Source organism: Mytilus trossulus, chromosome 6, assembly GCF_036588685.1.
Source record: "Mytilus trossulus isolate FHL-02 chromosome 6, PNRI_Mtr1.1.1.hap1, whole genome shotgun sequence".
Classification (NCBI taxonomy): domain Eukaryota; kingdom Metazoa; phylum Mollusca; class Bivalvia; order Mytilida; family Mytilidae; genus Mytilus; species Mytilus trossulus.
The window spans coordinates 22145820-22166313 of record NC_086378.1 but is presented as its reverse complement, the minus strand read 5'-3'; the positions used below and the strand labels follow the sequence as shown (position 1 = coordinate 22166313).

The window sequence follows — 20494 nt, the reverse complement described above, 5'->3', positions numbered from 1 at the left end:
GGATATTCTTCAGAAGTTTGCATCAGAAGCAGTTTTCAGAAGACTGAAGCTAAGTTTGGCTGTAATGACTTATGACTGTGTGAAATACCTGCATCTGTATTATTTTACCAAATTGTCAGGCAGTTGCTGAGAAAGTTGTGACAAATATGTGTTGAACAAAGGGACAGACAAAGCGATTGCAATGAAGCCTGCATGCTAAAACTGTGGTATTATAACCTTTTGAATTCAAGCAGTGTTCTAATTATATGCCAGACTATTTATAAATTGATGTGAGGTATAATATTGACAATACAGTAGATACTAGCTATAGTATAAAGTAGGGTTTACCAGGTCTGAATTCTTCTCTTGCTTCATTGATCTTAATTTCTGTCTCAGCAGCTACAGTCAATTTTTCACTCACTTCAGCAGCTGTTACTTTTGTTGTAGACAATACTTGAATCAATGATTCATCATCTACTAGAGAACCCTTAAAAAGACATCATATCAAATTAGTTTTATAGACTACTGTTTTAAGGTACTAATATATACTATACAGAAAAGCTTGTTTTGAATAAGTAGAGAAATGAAATAATGAAAATGCATGTACAAGATAATTCAATATCTGACTTTTGTTACTTATATTTGAAAAACAAAACAAGAATGAAAATTCTATTTTGACTTGTTCCATTCAAAGGAATATGCTTTAATTGTGAGTCCCCTGGAAAATGTCTTTTTTTACTTTTCATTCAAAGTTTTATTAGAGTCAACAATATTTTATCTCAAGAATTGTAGACACTTTTCATTTAACAACAAACTGAATGATAAGGATAATTTTAAACATGAAACAAAATGTTAAATATCAGGTTGATCACTATAAGCATTAACTTTTGTGAGTCTGCCAGTTACAATGTATGTTGATATTATTCTGTGTGTTCTATCGAAACAAGAGTGCAGCTTAATATATTTTGTGTTTGTAGCTAGGTAACATGGTAAGAGAAAATAAAGTGCACCACAAAAAATAATTTGTGTCAGTGTATTTTGTTAAAAAATAAAGCTAAAGAAAGAAAATGTTCAAACTGTAATAAAAAATAAAGGTTATATCACATTATGACACTAAATTAATTAGTAGTCAATATCTTTATCAATATTAGTCAAAAGTAATTTTAAAAGTACACTAGTTGTGAGTAAGTTGTGCGTGGATAGCAAATAAGCAACAGACATATATTTAGCACTACAATATTATGAGAGAGCAAGCAGGGATAAAAAAAATATTGGACAGCACCACAACCAAGCATACTATACTGAGAAATAAGAAATATTCTACAGGGATATACCTACCTTTCATATTTTCATCTTACAAAACTAAAAGTAATGAAAAACTAACATGTGTAATATCATATATTCAATAATAAAAAAAATAATTGAACTAGTTGATTGGTTTCAACTTAGACTTACAAATATGTTCGTACTTACTGTTCGAAATTGATAAAACGGGAAAAAGCTGACAAAAAATCTTTGGACTCCTTTTTTTAATTCAGTAATGAACATAGTTGATATACACCTTCAACATTTTAAAGAACATTTTACTCTTAACAATAACAATAATAAACCTATTTCTCATATCAAACATAAACTAAAAGAACTAGCCGAGGAATTTGTTTTTGTTCCGGCTGATAAAGCTTCTAATAATATTATTATTGTTTGACGTAAATTTTACATTGAGGTTCTGCAAAAAGAAATCACCAATTCACCAACATTCCAACTGACTCCATTTTCAGAAAACGACATTTGTAACAAACATAAACTTTTGGCTACCGCTTTACAAGCAGAACCAAATACAATGAAAGTCCCAACTATATTTTGGCTACCGAAGCTACACAAAACACCTTACAAATATAGATTTATTTCGTCTTCAAGCCATTGTCACACTACTTAATTTTCTATTTTTCTCACCAGTACTCTTGGTACAATAAAAAACCTGATAATAAATTGTTCAAATAAGGCCTTTGAAAATAGTGGAATTAATTACTTTTGGAGTGTCAAGAACTCGTTGGAAGTACTTGATAAATTGCATGCTTATATAAGTGATTTTGAATCTGTTCAAAGTTTTGATTTTACTACCTTAAATACCACATTGCCTCACATTCTCATTAAGAAAAAATTCACACATCTTTTTAAATGGGCATTTAAAAAGTCAGAATGTGAATATATATGTTCAAACTCTTTTAGGTCATTTTTTTAGTAACAATAAGCAAAAAACCTATGTCAATTGGACATGCTTTGCTACTACATCTGCCCTTGAAATTTTACTAGATGACATTTTTGTTTGCTTTGGAGATTCCATATATCATCAGGTTATCGGAATTTCAATGGGGACTAAGTATGCACCATTTATTGCTGACCTGTTTTTGTATTGCTATGAGTTACAATTTATGACAAAAATCATCAAAGACCCAACATCTTATACACAAATTTAATATTTGGATGATATTTTGGCTCTCAATAATGAGGACTTCAGTATGTTACGAAAGAAATATCTTTATCAGTAACGGAAAGCTTAATACTAAAATTTATAATAAAAGAGATGATTTTTCATTTCCTATCGTTGATTAAACATTTTTAGATGGTGACGTTCCCTTGTCACCATCTTACGGTGTTTATATATCTCAACTTGTACGATACGCACATGTATGTAACAATGTTTTAGATTTTAACAAGAGAAATTTATGTATTACTGAACAATTATTACATCAGGGATTTCAATATCACAAATTTAAACTAGTCAAAACATTTACTAAATTTTATCATCGGTATAAGGACATTATTTGTAAATATAGCTCAACATGCAGACTTCTTATACGTTCAGGTATTTCACATCCAATTTTTTATGGAAATATTCTTTATAAAGCACAAAAATGTCAGTATTCACCTCAGAAGCTAACAAAACCTTTAAATAGGCTTATTAAGAACGGATATAGTTACGATACTGTTGTTAGGTAATTAAATATTGCATATTTTGGCTCTAATATTGATTCACTTATAGGGTCTTTGCATGGGAACTAAACACATTTATTTAAAAAAAAAACCAGTTGTTGGCATGACACGAGTTATGTTCTTCTCATATATGTTATGATGGTATGATACTAAACCCCTAACAGGAAGGATTGTGCCTGATATTCATTTGATGAAGACATAATCTTTCAATCAGTTTAATTGAAGTCTGGAGCTGGCATGTCAGTTAACTGCTAGTAATCTGTTGTTATTGATGTATAATTGTCATTTTGTTTATTTTCTTTGGTTACATCTTCTGACATCAGACTCGGACTTCTCTTGAAATGAATTTTAATATGTGTATTGTTATGCCTTTACTTTTTTACATTGGCTAGAGGTATAGGGAAGGTTGAGAACTTGAGATCTCATAAACATGTTTAACCCTGCTATTCTGAGGGTTAAGAGCTTTCTGATACTTGTGGAAGAAAATAACGTCTTGCTAGTTAAGATGCTTTATGATCGTAAGATAAAAAGATACTTTTGGTTGTGTGGTAACTAGTCCTCTATAAGTCCGTACTTTTGCTGCTCGAATAAGTCCATCTCCTCCTTTAATGACCTCTTCTATTGTAACTAATCTCCATAAAAGTCGTGGTGATTCACTTCCTAGTTGAACTACATCACCAATGTTAACTTGTCCAGTATGTTTTCCAGAGGATCGATGATATTCACGTAATCTGGTAAGATATTCATAAGACCAACGTTTTGCAAAATGGTCTAATAAAAGTCCTTTTCTCTCAAATAGTTTGTTTGCTGTGATCATATCAAGTTGTTGAATATCCGCGTTGTGTTTGTCGTTGTGCATCTCTGTGGTCGTAATAATTCTTCCGTGTAAAAGATGAGATGTATCCTTGATGTAAAGAGGTCCGGTAAAATCTATCCCAGATGTGCAAAATGGTATGTTGTCTTTAACTCAATCCTTTGGTAGTGGTGGTGGTTCCCAAGGTAGTTTTGCGACACATTTATTTTCCCTAAAAGTTATGCTAGAGTTTTGATGCTTACTATACCAGTTGATTTGATGTGGAGTTTTTCTACTAGTTCTTGTGATATAAACAAGTTTTGAGCGCCTTCATCAAGTAGAATGTTAGTCATAACACTTCCATCATGATACCATACGGTTGCTACGGCAGATTTCAATAGAATTTCGGTATGTGCTGTAACTGCAGAATGCATAGTGGCTCTCTTTGTTTCTGTGGTACATTTATTTATTTATTTACATTTGAAGTGGAATTTTCATTTAGTTAATTATTATGGCAGATGCTACTGTGATGTCTCTTACTGCAATTTCGGCAACTGTATTTTGACTTACATTCCGAAACCTTGTGATTACCATAACAGTTAAAGCAAACTCGTTTTTCCTTTACAATTTGGGTGCAGGCATTTATATCGGTGATCTTTGTACATTCATTTGGGTGATGCGGGTTTTGAGAAAACAAACACGGCTTTTAAGTCTTAACGGAACTATTGTTGTTACTATTTTTAGACACTGTTGACCTCCATCTTTTATTTGTAGTTTCTGTCAAGAACCATGCGGTGGGGATAATGTAGGTTTCAATAGGATTGGTGTTAGCAGCCTCTTGGAAACAAATTTCTTTCTTTATTGCTTTGCCTAAACTTGAAATATCCCAACCATCATTACCATGGTCTCGAGTAATGTTTTGTCTGACAAAATACGGAAGTTTGTTGAGTACTAGTGGTATTAATAGGCTTCTGTACGACTCCTGATATCGACCCATTCCTTCTAGGTCACGTATATTACTTTCTATAGTGTCACTGAACAATTTCAGTCCCCTAATTCCGGGCGTTGGTGCAGGCAAATTTAGCAAATTTGGCATGTATGCGTTTACTATTTTGTGTTGTCTCAAGTAGAGTTTGTATTGCTTGAATATAGTTTGTATTAGTCATTTGCATTCCCGATAAACACTGGCTAGCTTCTCCATAAAGTTGCGATTTTAGATAATTAAATTGTTGCACATCCCATAATGAAGGATTTTCATGTACGGAATTGTTATAGGAATCCCAAAAGGCTGACCATTCTAGTAGATTTCCCCCGAAAGTTGGCAGGTTAAGTTTAGGCAATTTGTTATAATGGCTTGACAATGTAGAGGTGGGCATGCTTTACTGGCATTTTTGCGCCTGTCCCAAGTCAGGAGCTTCTGGCCTTTGTTAGTCTTGTATTATTTCTAATTTTAGTTTCTTGTGTACAATTTGGAGTTTAGTATGGCGTTCATTATCACTGAAAATAATTTATTTTGCTTCCCTAAAGATAACCTCAGGTGTAAAAATGCTTCAATTTTGACATTTTTTTAAAATTTGGGACACTGATAGATGTAACTCACTGTAGTTAGCATGTAGAGTGAACAAACATAACATCACTTCACCTGGACCTGGAGTTTTATTGCTCTATACTGCATGTTCCAGACAGCAAAGTGAAGCCCCTCTTACCAGACAAAAAACAGTTTATCTGATTTCCATTTTTCAAGTTTATATTTGGGTTCAAACTGCACCGTTAACCTGCATGTCAAGGGTTACAATTTTATATGTTCCAATTTTGAGACTGGATGCTGTTGTTGTAAGCAACAACGAACTGTATAAAAAATGTTGGTTAGAAGGACCAAACTTGTTTTATAGTGCTGTACTACACCAGAAAAATGTAATGGTAGAATATTATTGATTTTCATTTTTGCAGAAGGTAACTTAATTAAGATATGGACCTAAAATAAAAACTTAACCAAACAAAATCTATCTTTCTGCTACTTGATAGTGGCTTTAAATATCAACAAATGACAAATTTTTACCTTAGTACTGGTTAGCTTGTACAATAAATTATCTTCTAGTTCTTGCATCTTTCTTTTATTCATGTTAACATCCATCATCAACTTAGCTCTGTCAGCTTCCAATTCCTGCAATCATAAGGTAAGTCACAACTCACATGTGTATAGTTCTATAATTGTTGCTATATATTAATTTCCGTTCACTTATAAATCCCTTTGGACTATTTCATGAAAATGGGGAGGTGTTTGACTATTCTTCATATAATGCTAAAATGAATGGATGGAGGGGTTCAGGATATTTCTAACTATATAAATAAAACATGTGTATTACCATTTGAAATGGAATTGCAATTATACAGTCAAGTAGTCATCCCATTTTTTTCCCTTTCCAAACTTACACTTTTTTCCGTAAGTATGACACGTCCAAGCAGCTGATCTTCCAAACCTTTCATTGTTACTGTGAAGTCTATTATAGATGTCCTCGCACTGACCTGTAAGATTAAAGTAATATATAATATATATTAATTTTCTATACTTCCATTTGTAGATAGGATTTTATCTATCTCATTTAATAAGCTGGGTGTAATCTCAGAAGGGTAAAGAACGTTGCATTTTGAAATATTGAAAACTCAAAATAAACCATTGAATTGTATCAATTATAGTTTTAAGTTAGAGTTATCTTCCTTTGATCATGATCTTCTAATTTCTAATTACAAGTTTTCTTGAGAAGAAAAGTAATTCAAATACAGATTACTGTTAACTTGAATATTCAAGTACTGAATATCATTAAAACAATGAATGTCTTTATGAAATTTAACCCAAAAAAATTTTTTTTTAAGTGTCAGATCTATTTACTGCATAAAGAAGGCCGCCCCTCCAAAAATACCATTTTTCTCCCTTAATTCATTGTTCAAATTTTAGCTTTAACTGATTTTGCATCTTTAAACTGATGAACACAACAATATATAGTCTTCATTTTAGGGGACATCCATGAGAATTTCAAATTTATACAAATCAAGGCAAATGTGTTTTTACATACAAACTTCAAAGGAATTTTGAAATTTCAATGCAAGCATATCAGTCAGCATGTGAATTTGTTCTCTTTCACTTCTCCCTTAGGATTCCATGAAGTTTTCCTAACGTGACATGACTGACTTTTCGTGTTTTTCAAGTGTGTTGAACCTAGTTAAAAGTATGACAAACTAAAAATGTACTAACCTCTGGTGTGTAAGCTGGATTGGCCAACTTTGTTGTCATGTACAAATAAAAGCTTTGCATAACATCACATTCCTTATCTCCAACTTTCACCTAAATATAAAAAAAAATGTATTAATTGTTTTCATGTTGAATGAGTTTTCAGTTAATTGTAAACTTTATTTCATTTGCAAAGATATACCTTTCTGGTAACACTCATGATGAACAACTGTTGAACATAATTACAGTTAACAGTAGTTTTCCATTCCCTATTCAAATTAAATTATGTGATTTTTTCCTCTGTGCCTGTTTGAGCACATTTCATGGCATGTCATGCCTCAAAAGGATTTCTCATTGCTGATGGTTGGAAAGTATGCTTGTGTGTTTCATCTAAAAAAGGGTATCGAAAATCAATTTTGAAATTATTTTTTTCCCATCTTCACTCTGAAAATTGGTTTCAGGAGAAACCCAGAAAAGGACTTATATGTAAAGAGATGTGGTATGATATCCAATAAGACACCTATCTAAAAGAAGTGATATTTAAGCAACTATACGTCAATATAATATGATGTAGTTTATGGTTTTCAATTCAGTTGGATCTTAACTTTAACCATAGAACTATCACAAATTATAACTGTCAGAATTTTCTAGTAAGTACTTACTTTGAAAGTAGATCCTGACTTAATAAAGTTTTTCTCTAGAACATTGTCTAAGGCTGGATCAAGGTCTTCACCAATATCTTCCAACAAGAGTGGTCGTCCCAGCGAGAGACAGTCCTCAAGATGTGTTCGGAAATACTTATGATTCAAGGATGTTACCTATAAATAGATTGAAATCATAGATCAACAACAGCAATAAAAGCGAATTTGTGTCATGGATACTTTATATCCTTTCTTTTCTATTAAATTACTTAAAAATGTCATATGATTTAATATCAACTCTATTCTATTCTATTCTTTACGACAAGGTTTTAAAATTTAAAAAAAATCATGCCATTCTTGATGACAAATCAAGTAACCCATGCTGAAATTTAACCAAATCTAAAACAATACTACCTCCATTAAGATCATTCATAGGAAAGTCTGTGCAATGACAAACCCCAAAAAATCTTTGGATTTAGAAATGAAATGGGTTCATAATTCCTTTTGTAAGAAAGGAACTGTGAAAGAATAGTTATCACCCTCTGGTTATACAAAAAAACAATTTGAAATGATTTGGATGAAAAATTATAATAGGTAGTGCAAGATGGGATGATGCAAGATAAAGACAATCCTTGGAACAGTCCTGTGGCAGAAACTTTGGACTTTTTGGTTTATTTATAAAATTTTGGAGAATAAATTCAATTTGGAATAGTGACATAGCATATGTCAGTTTCATTGCAACCCAGACAAATAAACACATTAATACTTTGCCATTCACCAAGCTGGAAGTATAACAATATGATGTGAAAATTCACCAATACCTGTATCAAATTTGAAAAAACCTAACTACTATCAAAAAGAAAGATGTCCTTGTTAACACTATATTATAGTAACCTGTAGTTCTCTTTCTTTCTCACGATTTTTAATCCAGTTTTTACCCTGCCCTTGTGGATCTATCAACAATGGATATCTAGTAGCCTTTGTTGTAATGATACCATTCTGTACTGATAATTCATCATTTGGTAATCCTTGAATGTTCCAATCACCAATCTGAAAGTAAATAGTTTTGGTTAATGATTCATTTTGCCAATCATATAACTGATTTAACATTTTCAATGAGTTTTTATGGACATTAACGTGTGCATGCACTAATGGTGTACAGTGAATTAATTGTTCAAATGTTGTTTGTGAAAACATGCTTCTTCAATTTTTTTTTTACCTCACAAATAAAAAATGAAATGCCAAAATAAAAGAGAAGATAATATAAGTGCCCTTTCACATGTTTCACACAAATTTCTAGTAATAAAAACAAGTTTCTGTTACTCCAAACAAACTTTTTAATGTTTATAAAATTGTTATCATTTGTTCATGGTTTTATGATATTTGTTTTTGATTTGAGCAAAAATCAGGCAATTGATTGATTAACATTTTGTCATGCAGGGAACTTTTATAGCATACTGAAGCTGTATGGTATGGGATATGCTAATGTTTTAGGCTGTACAGTGGTCTAAAGTTGTCACATTGGCAATCATTCAACATCTTTTTATTTTTAAATGCATCATTCTCAAATTAACAAAATAATGCAGTCCATGTTTTTTCTTTTAAACTTCTTACCGTTGTAGTATCTACAAGCATGGTGATCAAATTTATATCTCCGGAAAATGGAATTTTTCTGGCGAACATTTCCTTTTGCCAATTTTTGATCAATTTATCTCTGAATTCTTGGTTGAATGGTCCAGAATAAGACAGGAATCCAGTACAAAGAAGTATATCACCTACTAATCTGTAAGTATAATTCTCATTATTTAAAAAATCCACCAAAAACAGATATGGGCAGTGGTCATTTTGTTGAGATTTAAAACAACTGAATTCTGATAAATGTCAATTAAGGATCCATAAAATGTTCATACATCATTCTACTTTGTCAGGAACATTTAATCCTACTTATATCATGATCTTTTCTAAAGGGCAATAGTAGCTAGAAATTAAGGTTCAACTCTATACAAGAAGGAAACTATCTTTTTAATTATATCAGAATTTAAATAATAAATGACGTTTACTTTATTAGTCAATCATTATGTCATTGAAACCTTAATTTATTTGGGCGGGAATTTGCTCCAAAGTGAGTCATCAGGTGCAAAAAGCGTCAATTTTGCCGATTTCTCATCCCTTCTCTTGACCCAGAAGACCCAGGGTTGCTGGTTAAGGTATCCAGCTGTAGCCTACGTGTAGAGTGGACCCTAGTGAACAAATTGACCCCAACAGTTGTTAGGTAGGAGTGAATCTGATCTTTGTTCAGCAGTCTACAGAAGGTCATTTGGACCCAAAATACCGAATTTCACGATTTTTGCCGATTTCTGACTTTGAATGGACCCAAAACAAGAAGTAGTTGTTTCCTATGCGTATTTCAATAATAATAATGATCAGTAGTTATATGGCCATGGGTTTGCACTATCTTTGCTAGTTTTATGCCTCTGAACTTCTTGTGTAAGATACAGATGTGAAGTCTACCCCTCCAAAAAAACGAGTTTTAGTCAATTTCAATTTTCCAAGTCCGTATTTGTGCTCAAAATGCTACTTATACATGAGAAACGTGAATATGGATAGCCTCATGTTGACTGAACATGCATAACTTTAAAAATAAGTACCATAAAGTGGAATTCTAAAAGTATGAAACGCCATTGGAGCCAAAAAACGGTTATTAGGGTCCGCCCGTCAAATGACGGTCACCACATGGTAAGGGTTAAGTTTCATGGACATTGGTGAAAGTGTTTTTGACTTATTGTCCGAAGTGTGGACAACGGACGGACGGACAACGGTATACCATAATACGTCCCGTCTAAAAGACGGGCGTATAAAAAGCAGGACAAAGCGATCATACATTCCGCCTGCGTCCGTGTCCAGTCATTCACTCAGTGGTTAAAGTTTTTGAAATTTTTATAACTTTCTTAAACTAAACTGGACTTGTACCAAACTTGGACAGCTTGTTTATGATCACAAGATAGTATCCAGTAGTAAATTTTGAAAAAAATAAAATTCCATTTTTTTCTGTATTTTACTTTAAATGGGCTTAGATTTTCTGCAAGGAAACAACACATTCACTCTGTGGTTAAAGTTTATACAATTTTAATAACTTTCTTATATTATTTTGGATTTGTACCAAACTTTGACAGAAGCTTGTTTATGATCAAAGGCTAGTTTCTAGAATGAAATTTTGTTAAAATTTTGTACCTCATCTGTATTTTACTTATGAATGGACTTAGTTTTTCTTCCAGATTCATAAACTATCATTGATATTAACCAAACTTGCACAGAAGCTTCTTACAATCAAAAGATAGTACCAAGAGGAATAATTTTATTGATTTTTTCTCATTTTTGTTGAGCCTGTGATTAACTGCAAAAGTAGGCGAGGCACTGGTTTCTGCGGAACCCTTACAAATTACAAAAGGTGGGTGTACCCCCTTAACATAAAAGACTTTTGAGGCTGTTTCTAATGGGAAAGTTCAATTGGATTTGTATGTGTCCTCCTCAAGTTAAGACACTAAACCTACCTTTCTATCTGTGATTTGAATTGTTTACTTTGTTCAGTCCATCTGATTTTCTCACCCCCAAGACCACCAATCAGAGCCGAAGCAGCTGACATCCTTCTTCTACATGATTCAGCATCTTCCAATAATTCCTATAGAACATTAACATCTAATTAGTTCACATAACCTCACATGGATTTGTTTCTACTGAAATTTATTTTAAATACAACTTAGTAACAAGTTTTCCAAAGTCTTACTTTAAGCTATTAAAAATTGAGATATCATGACTTACCAAGCTTATTTATTATTTCCTTGTATATTAAAATATGCACAACAAGAATGTGTCCCCAGTACACAGATGCCCCACTCACACTTTCATTTTCTATGCTCAATGGACTGTGAAATTGGGGGTCAAAACTATAATTTGGCATTAAAATTAGAACGATCATATCATAGGGAACATGTGTACTAACTTTCAAGTTTATTTGACTTCAACTTCATCAAAAACTACCTTGACCAAAAACTTTAACCTGAAGAGGGACAGAGAAACGAACAAACGAACGGAAGAACGTATGCAGACCAGATAACATAATGCATCTGTACTATCATAGGTGGGGCATAAAAATAATATGATGTTCTTAATATTAACATTACATTATATGAATGTTTCATACAAATTCATGCTTGATACAAAATGTGCTTCATTTAAAGCTTTTCACACCCAAAATTGTAGGTTAAGTTGCCAAATAAAACTACAAAAAGTATTCAATTTAATTCTTAAATGAATGTTATTCAGTAATGCATGCCAGACTGATATAATATAAATTCTATCCGCAGGATTTTCTGTCAAAAATAAGTCATATAGGTTTTAATGGTGATATATGTGAGCATAATAACTGGGTTGTGTTCTATCTGGCCTTGAAGGCATAAAACTTTGCTCAGTGCTCGGAGCACAAAAATCATGCTTGAAACATGAAATCCAGCAATTTCATTGGTTGATTTTCGAGTTTGAGTACAAAAATTATGCTCCAAAAATTTATGACCGTGAGGCCAGATGATCACAACAGTATGAATCTAATTAATTTAAATGGTTCTACAATCCTCATTTTTATCATAAATTTTATAAAGCTAGAGATGAGAAATATTTAGAAAATTGACACTAAAAATGTCCTCTTGCATGTGTTTTTCATCAAGTTGAACTAAATAAGAAATTTGTCAAGCTTGGTTCAAGTCATCGCAGTACTCACTTTCAGGAAGAAATTATGATTTTCCAACTTCTTTGGTTTACACAAAATCTTCATACTGTAAGATTCACCTGATATAGGTGATCTCCCTTACACAACCTGAACCTTTTAGGTATAAAGATGATAAGAATCCTTTCCTTTATCACCTGGGGTCATTTGTAAATTTATTAGCAAATAAATATCAAACCTGTTTTTCTGCCATTGCGGCATCATACATGGCTTGCACTTTATCCAATTCTGCCTGTTTATCATCTAGCTGTGACTGTGCTTTATTCAGTTCAGCAGTGGCAACTCCTAATTTGGACTCTTGAATTGCCAGATTTGCCTATGTTTATCAAAAGAAATAAATGTTATACTAAATTGTAAATTAGAAAGTTATATATGAAAAAAGATTATTGATAGCTATTGAGAATAAAGCTATTAAAAACATTGTTTCAACAATTATGGAAATGTTTTTATGAAGATGACACAGTGACAAGTGAAAACGATTTAAATCACCCCATAATTCTCAAAGGAGTAATCTGTCAACATGTTTATACACATGCTGTAATGAGCAATTACACATGTTTCAGTCTGAAGCAGTTGGCTAATCTGTTAAGTTTGCATATGAACAGAAAACCTGTCCCAAAAATAACGAAAATAAAATTCACCTGTCAAAACTTATTTTTATTAAGTGATGTTGTCAAATTGCTGTCCAAAAGCAGCAAATTCACCTCCTAATGAGCTATCCCTATTGAATTGATGATTTTGTGTGAAAATTAAGAGACAGCTGAAATGAGTTAAATTGAACAGAAAAAAACATTTGCAGGGTCTAAAAATGACGGTTAGAGATAGGTGACCGCTGAAACAAGGTGACTGTAAAAGGAGGTTTCACTGTAAATGTAAAATAAAATAAATTAATAAAGTAACTAACCTTCAATGGCAATACTTCCTTGTTGATTCCAAAGAAAAATGCCATAGCTGTCGTCCATGATAGGAGTCCAGCCACATTACCACAGACTTTCTTAGCTGTCTCAAATGTATAATCCTCCATAGATATATAATGTGTTAGCAGTTCTACTGTTTCCTCATTTATAGTGTCTTTAGCAAATGACTGTAAACTAGGCAGAAACCCAGAACCACTCATCAACTATAAAGACATGTTAACTGACATTCAATTCTTGTTAGTTCTGATGATTCTCACAATAAAATAAAGCAATAGAGATCTCCACAGAAAAACTTTTAAGGATGGAACTTAAAAAATAATTATAATAATTTTAACCATTATTATTCAGCATTATTATTAAATACATTTACATATATACAACCAGATGCTCTGCAGGGTGCAGCTTTATACGACCGCAGAGGTCGAACCCTGAACGGTTGTGGCAAGTATGGACACAACATTTATTAGATATAGGAAGATGTGGTGTGAGTGCCAATGAGACAACTCTCCATCCAAATAACAATTTAAAAGTAAACCATTATAGGTTTAAAGTACGGCCTTCAACACGGAGCCTTGGCTCACATCGAACAACAAGCTATAAAGGGCCCCAAAAACCATTCAAACCCGAAAACCAACGGTCTAATCTATATAAACAAAACGAGAAACGAGAAACACGTATATATTACATAAACAAACGACAACTAATGTACATCAGATTCCTGACTTAGGACAGGTGCAAACATTTGTAGCGGGATTAAACGTTTTAATTGATCCAAACCTTCTCCCTTTTTCTGAAACAATAGCATAACATAATAATAATTCTAACCATTATTATTCAGCATTATTCTTAAATACATTTATATATATAATAAAAGCTGGATACAGCTCTAAATTTTGATTGTGATTAAAAAGTTGACACAGAGGAGGTTTCTGACATAGAATGAATGTAGTTTAATAAACTTTTTTTTTTTTTTGCTTTTGAGCAATTCACTATGCTGTTGACTATTTATCCTTACAAAAAAAAATATTTCAAGAAATTTTCTTTTTAATTTCTGAAATCTGAAATGAGAAAAATTGAAACACCCCCCCTTTTTCCCTTATTCCAAAAATGATCTCAATTCAAATTTCTAGTGGAGTTTGCCACAATAACTACTCATTAAAATACATCATAAAGTATTAAAATATAAAATGTCAAGGTTAAAATTAATATTAACTAGATATCATTGAGATGGGAGCCATCTCTGTGGGCCCCGCTGTCAATAACGTGGGGTAAATAAGTTGTATGGATAATCTGATGTGAAGCATTATTTGAAGTTATTACATATTTCACCGTGTGATTTTAATCTAAGATTTTAAGTTAAAACTGATAAATATTCTCAACTTACTTTCATAGTATAATAGTGATATGACTGCATGATGTGAACTCATTGTTGACTACTCTAAGGTGACTTCTGGATATATGGATTGATGTTTGAACAATATGTTTAAAGGTGCTGTCCAATTGATATTTGTCACATATTTTTAGAATTATGCCTTCAATATATTATGACCCACCAAGTATAAAGTATGAAATATTAACGGTTCTCGAGAGGTAGAGCGGATACAATTTGTTTAGAACAACGAACGGATGGACAGACCGACAGACTGACCTTTGACCTAGGATGCATACATTATGACACATTCTCTGGTGTTGGTTAATATATATGTTAAGTTGAAAATGTTTGTCAGGTATAAAGTATGAAATAATAACAGCTGTCCTCTCTAAATATAGTGTGGATCAAATTTGTTAGCGATGGACAGACCAACAGACAGACAGACCTTTGACCTAGGAAGTGGTACATTCATCATGACACACCCTCTGGTGTTGGTTAAAATGGATGTCAAGTATAATATTTGAAATCATAACGGTTCTCAAGATATAGAGCGGACACGATCTTCACAACAGGACACTGGGTTGTCAACTGAAACCAAAGTTTTTTTGACGTTGACCTTTGACCTAGGAAGTTGTACATACATCATGACACGCCCTCTGGTGGTGGTTAGAATGGATGTCAAGTATAAACTTTGAAATCATAACAGTTATCTAGATATGGAGCGGACACGATCTTCACCACAGGACACGGGGTTGTCAACTGAAACCAAAGTTTTTGACCTTGACCTATGACCTAGGAAGTTGTACATACATCATGACACACCCTCTGGTGTTGGTTAATAATCATGTCAAGTATTAAGTATAAAATCATAATGGTTCTCAAGATATAGAGCGGACACGATCTTCACCACAGGATACAGGGTTGTCAACTGAAACAAAGTTTTTTTTACCTTGACCTTTGACCTAGGAAGTTGTACATACATCATGACACGCCCTCTGGTGTTGGTTAATATACACTTAAAGTATAAAGTATGAAATCATAATGGTTCTCTAGATATGGAGCGGACATGAAAGTGTTACGGACAGACAGATGGACGGACGGACAGTCTGATTACTATAGGGTGACCCGCCTAAAGGCGGGGCCCTAATTAATAGTAACTTCTAAAAAAATAAATGGGGAATGTGTCCAAAGGGACACAGATGATGCCCAAGCTAGCATATAACGCTATAAAGGGACATAACTCAGGAACTGTAAAAGTGAAGCTGCCAAAAATTGAACTTAGACTGAGTTTAGAGGTTATAAGAATTTTATACACAGTTCATCAAATTTAGTTGAGACAAACTTAAGTTAAGAGAACAGAAACAAAAAAAATCTTCAATTTTTCCACTTGTAAAGGGGCATAACCCTAGAATGGTAATCAAAGTGCTTGTAATCACTGAATGGTAAAAATTGCTTTAATTTATCAGTTGGTAGTAAAAGTGAATATTGCATTGTATTTTGTATATAGCATTGATTTAAGTTGATTCAACTATTATTCTAGACAAAGAAAGATAACTCTAATTTTAAAAGGAGATTTCATAAAGCATTGGTTTTAGGTGATTCGACAACCATTCTGGACAAAGAAAGATAACTACAATTTATTGTCTTGAAACTACAAAAATGCTTGTTTTTGGTCCCTTATTCCTAGACCCTTTGCCCCATAACCCTTAAAATATATCCAAACCTTCTACTTATGGTATTAAACATTGTGGTACAATTACAGAACAATTAAAATACTTATACACAACTGACCTATAGTTGTCAATGTCTGTGTCATTGTGGTCTTTTGTAGATAGTTGTCTCATTGGCAATCATACCACATCTTCTTTTTTATATTTATTGTCTTGACGCTAGATAAATGCTTGTTTTTGGTCCCCTTATTCCTAAACCTTAGGGACCATAACCCCCAAAATCAATCCCAAAATTTCTTTTGTGGTTATAAACATTGTGTTAAAATTATATTGACTTCTATTTACTGATACTAAAGTTATTATCCGGAAACCATCCGTCTTTGGACGACAATGATGACGACGCAGATGACTTTGTGGTCGTATAAAAATGAATGCATCTTAATTTCCCCTTATTACCAAGGACCATAACTTCTGAACACTGTAAAAGTTAAAATTATCAATATCTAACTTGACCTCCAATTTTGTCATCATTAACAACATATAAAAATTTCAAAATAATCGTTGAAAATTATTGCATGTAAACAATCTGCAGTACCTTTTTCCAACATATCAAGGACATTTTCTCCTGAATGGTAAACGTAGAAATAATCAATATCCATTTTGTCATCAGTTATAACACATAAAAGTTTTATTATAATTTATAACATTAGTGATATCATGAAAAGCCAGTAAGAAACTTATACAGACCATAAGCCATTTATAAAAAAATATGCATAATTCAGCTTTTCTAAACTCCAAAATCTAAAGCTTTACAAAAACAGCTTGGAAAAGCATACTTCAATTTTTCACCTTCAAAGATTGATCTGAAATGTCTTAGTATGTTATTCCTAAAAAGTCTTACTCATGTAATTATAATGCATGTATTATAACTAACAGACCTTTAGAGATTCACCCCAAGATGGTTTACAACAAGGTCTTTCAGGATCAGCCGTCACAATATCTACTCTCTTCTGGAACAAGATCAGTACACAATCCATGATCCTCATAATCAGATGTGGTGGTTTACCCAGCTTCTTCACAGTAGATATGTCAGATGCTTTAATAGTCTATAAATAAACAACAACATAATTAGTTTAAATATTATTAAGAGTTACTTTAATTTATTAGTATTAATCCAGATACACTTGTACTGGTCCAACCACCATTCATAGATTCCTGAGAGAATTAAATATCTGCTTGCAATGTAAAATGCTCCAAGCAGGAAAAGGCTATATTCTGATCTAGGCCCATTACACAATTGGATGCAAGACCAAACCCTGAAGAGCTCATGTTTTTCCAAGCCAAACAGAATATCATACATTAACCATCATGCACAGGCTAGACCAGATCAGCAAAGTTAAGTTGAAATGGAACAAAATACTAGTGAGGGCAAACTAACCAGTTTTATTAATTTCTTTCATAATATAATAAACAATACCAATGAACAATGAGAGTTACTTCATTAGTATTCAAGAGACAAATTATATATTGCTACAATAAAAATCTGAAGATGTTTTTTTTTTAATTTTTAGTTAAAGAGTACAAGTTTTAATACATTAAGACTGAGAAAAGGAAATATGTCATAAATAAACAAGGAAATAGATGTTGAAATATTTCTGCCATAGTTCAAACTCACATATAAAATGTAGAAATGGTTCTTACCTGAATAATTTCTGGACTATATTTCAATTCAAGTCAGGTGCTCACCTGAATGCTGACTTATAGAAAAACAAACCAAACAAATTGCAAAAACTCTATTATATAAGAAATTTGATACCTTTAAAGCTGATTCAGCCAATTCTAAAGCTGGTTTAGCAGCATCAAGTTTCTCTGTTGCGTAAGCCTTTTCCACGTTAATTTCATCTACAATTTTCTGTGCCTTGTCTTTTACTTTCTGCACTTCTGCTTTGACCTTTTCTGCTCCAGCTGCACTTACAGTCACTTCTGCTAATACCTTAAATTGAAAAAAAATATACCAGACACCTATCTTCCAATAAATAAGTCTTAAACCTACCAAGAACACATATTCATTCTTACACAGTTTACTGAATTTGGCATGATCTAAAGAGGGACAGTGATTTTCACACTTTATCTTTTCCATTTATAAGATTATAAGAATAACCAGTGTTTCAGGGTGGATTAAGGTCAAAGTGGCACTTACAGATTTTGATGAAATTTTGCATACAACTTCGGAAAGTTGAAATATACATGTAAATTGAATACAAAATGCACATATCTCTTTAATTTTCTGAAAAACTATTGAATGAACTTCTTTCATGTAGAGGTACATTTATATAAAAAGGACATAAAAACAAGGAAAAACATTTATTTTAAAATAATCATAACAGAAATTGGTGTATCAACAACATAACAATTCTTAAGAAAAATCAATGCTCCATTAAGTTAGTAGTTAGATTTGATGATTTAAGACAAATTTAAGAAGGATTTCACTGACTTCATGTGGTTTTCATCAATGTTCATTTTGTCTTTTAGCAATATATTAGAAAATAAAAGAAACAAGTGCATTATATATTCTCTCAAAAAGTTACCTTATCAGCTTTCACATTAGCAACAGCCAGTTCCTTTTCTTTGACAACCAGTTCCTTTGAAAGTGCATCAACTGATACACTAGCTTCGATAAGTTTTTCTAAACCAGTGTTCATTCTCCTGGCCATTTCTCCTATCTCTGCATGTTTTACTGTGTATACACTTTTGTAACCATCCAAAAAAGACAAGTAAGACTTTGGTGTCACATGAGTTTGTCGTCTATATCTAAAATATTTAAAATCAACATTTAGTGAATGTGAAAGTGTATACTGTAAATTCAGAAATTATTGCGTGCATTTATTATTGCGATTTTGTCATTTTACACTTGAATGCGATTTTAATTTTTACGATTTTGAGAAAAGTCATGCTTAATTCAGTTAAAATATTATAAAATGCGAGTTTTAATTATTGCGTTTACAACTCAGTCGCATTATTCGCAATAATAAAAACCTCGCAATAATTTCTGAATTTACAGTATATTAAAATAAACAAATAGAACTGTGAGCAGTAATATCATGCTTAAAGAATTCTGTGAACCAAGGGAAATATGCATCAAACAGTAATTTAGAAAATTAGTTCCTTAGATCATGCTAATTTAATATATAGCTACAATGTGTTTGAAAATAGAAGTATTTGGTTAACAGGAAGTTGAAGATAGGTGTTACTGAATCTACATCACACCATAAATCATTATTTATAAAAAAATAAAATGCCAGGGGAACTTCTTTTAGATGGAATAAATATGCTTTGACAAAACATCACTTTTCTTTAAAAAAATCTACAATTTGAAAAGCAGAACCATGAATTAGTAAGAAAAAACTTCATTAAAGGTTTTTATACAAACCTCTGAAAATAATCAACACAAACTTGAGCTACATCATCATGAACTACACCCATTGTGTTAATAAGCTGTGTCTTGACCTCTGGTGTAGCAACAACATTAAAAGTATTCAGGAAATGTCCAGATACTGCTATCAGTGCATCTTTTGGCCATTTACTAAACCAGTCCATTGTACATCCAGATATCAGCCCTGGAAACTTCAATGACCTATTTCTAAATTTCTCTCCAACCTGTAATACAAAAGGATTTTAATTTCATCTGAGGAAAGAAAATATTTAAACTCTACATGTAAAACGAGTAATACTCATTCATCCTGTTCCATAGAGTTATAAACCTTGTCAAACCACCATATTTGTATTTGAAGTATTTTTATTTTTATCCATCTGCTGAGTTAAGCCTTTTTAAACTAATTTATATAGTTCGTTCTTATGTTGTACTGTTACACCACTGTCCCAGGTTAGGGGGAAGGTTTGGATCCCGCTAACATGTTTAATTGTTTACTTTTATAAATTGTTATTTGGGTGGAGAGTTGTCTTATTGGCAATCATACGACATCTTCCTATACCTATTAACCCTGCCACATTCTCTATGTATGTGCCTGTCCCAAGTCAGAAGCCTGAGATTCAGTGGCTGTTGTTTGTTTATGTGTTACATATTTATTTTTCATTCATTTTTTTTCTTTTTTTTCTTCC

At 32.3% G+C, this 20494-nt stretch overlaps 1 protein-coding gene across 1 annotated transcript in view; it reads right to left on the bottom strand.

Annotated features, from left to right (window-relative positions):
* LOC134720925 (dynein axonemal heavy chain 8-like) overlaps window positions 1–20494 on the bottom strand; it is a 109311-nt gene that overhangs the window by 18928 nt on the left and 69889 nt on the right. Inside the window, exons 61-74 of the mRNA XM_063583498.1 lie at window positions 19806–20032; window positions 18964–19186; window positions 18192–18368; window positions 17314–17481; window positions 13321–13536; window positions 12595–12732; window positions 11188–11315; window positions 9251–9419; window positions 8531–8686; window positions 7658–7813; window positions 7020–7109; window positions 6200–6292; window positions 5826–5930; window positions 328–466 (exon numbers count right to left, since the gene is read on the bottom strand). Of these exons, the coding sequence (XP_063439568.1) occupies window positions 328–466; window positions 5826–5930; window positions 6200–6292; window positions 7020–7109; window positions 7658–7813; window positions 8531–8686; window positions 9251–9419; window positions 11188–11315; window positions 12595–12732; window positions 13321–13536; window positions 17314–17481; window positions 18192–18368; window positions 18964–19186; window positions 19806–20032 (2185 nt within the window). The remainder of the gene's footprint in view (window positions 1–327; window positions 467–5825; window positions 5931–6199; window positions 6293–7019; window positions 7110–7657; window positions 7814–8530; window positions 8687–9250; window positions 9420–11187; window positions 11316–12594; window positions 12733–13320; window positions 13537–17313; window positions 17482–18191; window positions 18369–18963; window positions 19187–19805; window positions 20033–20494) is intronic.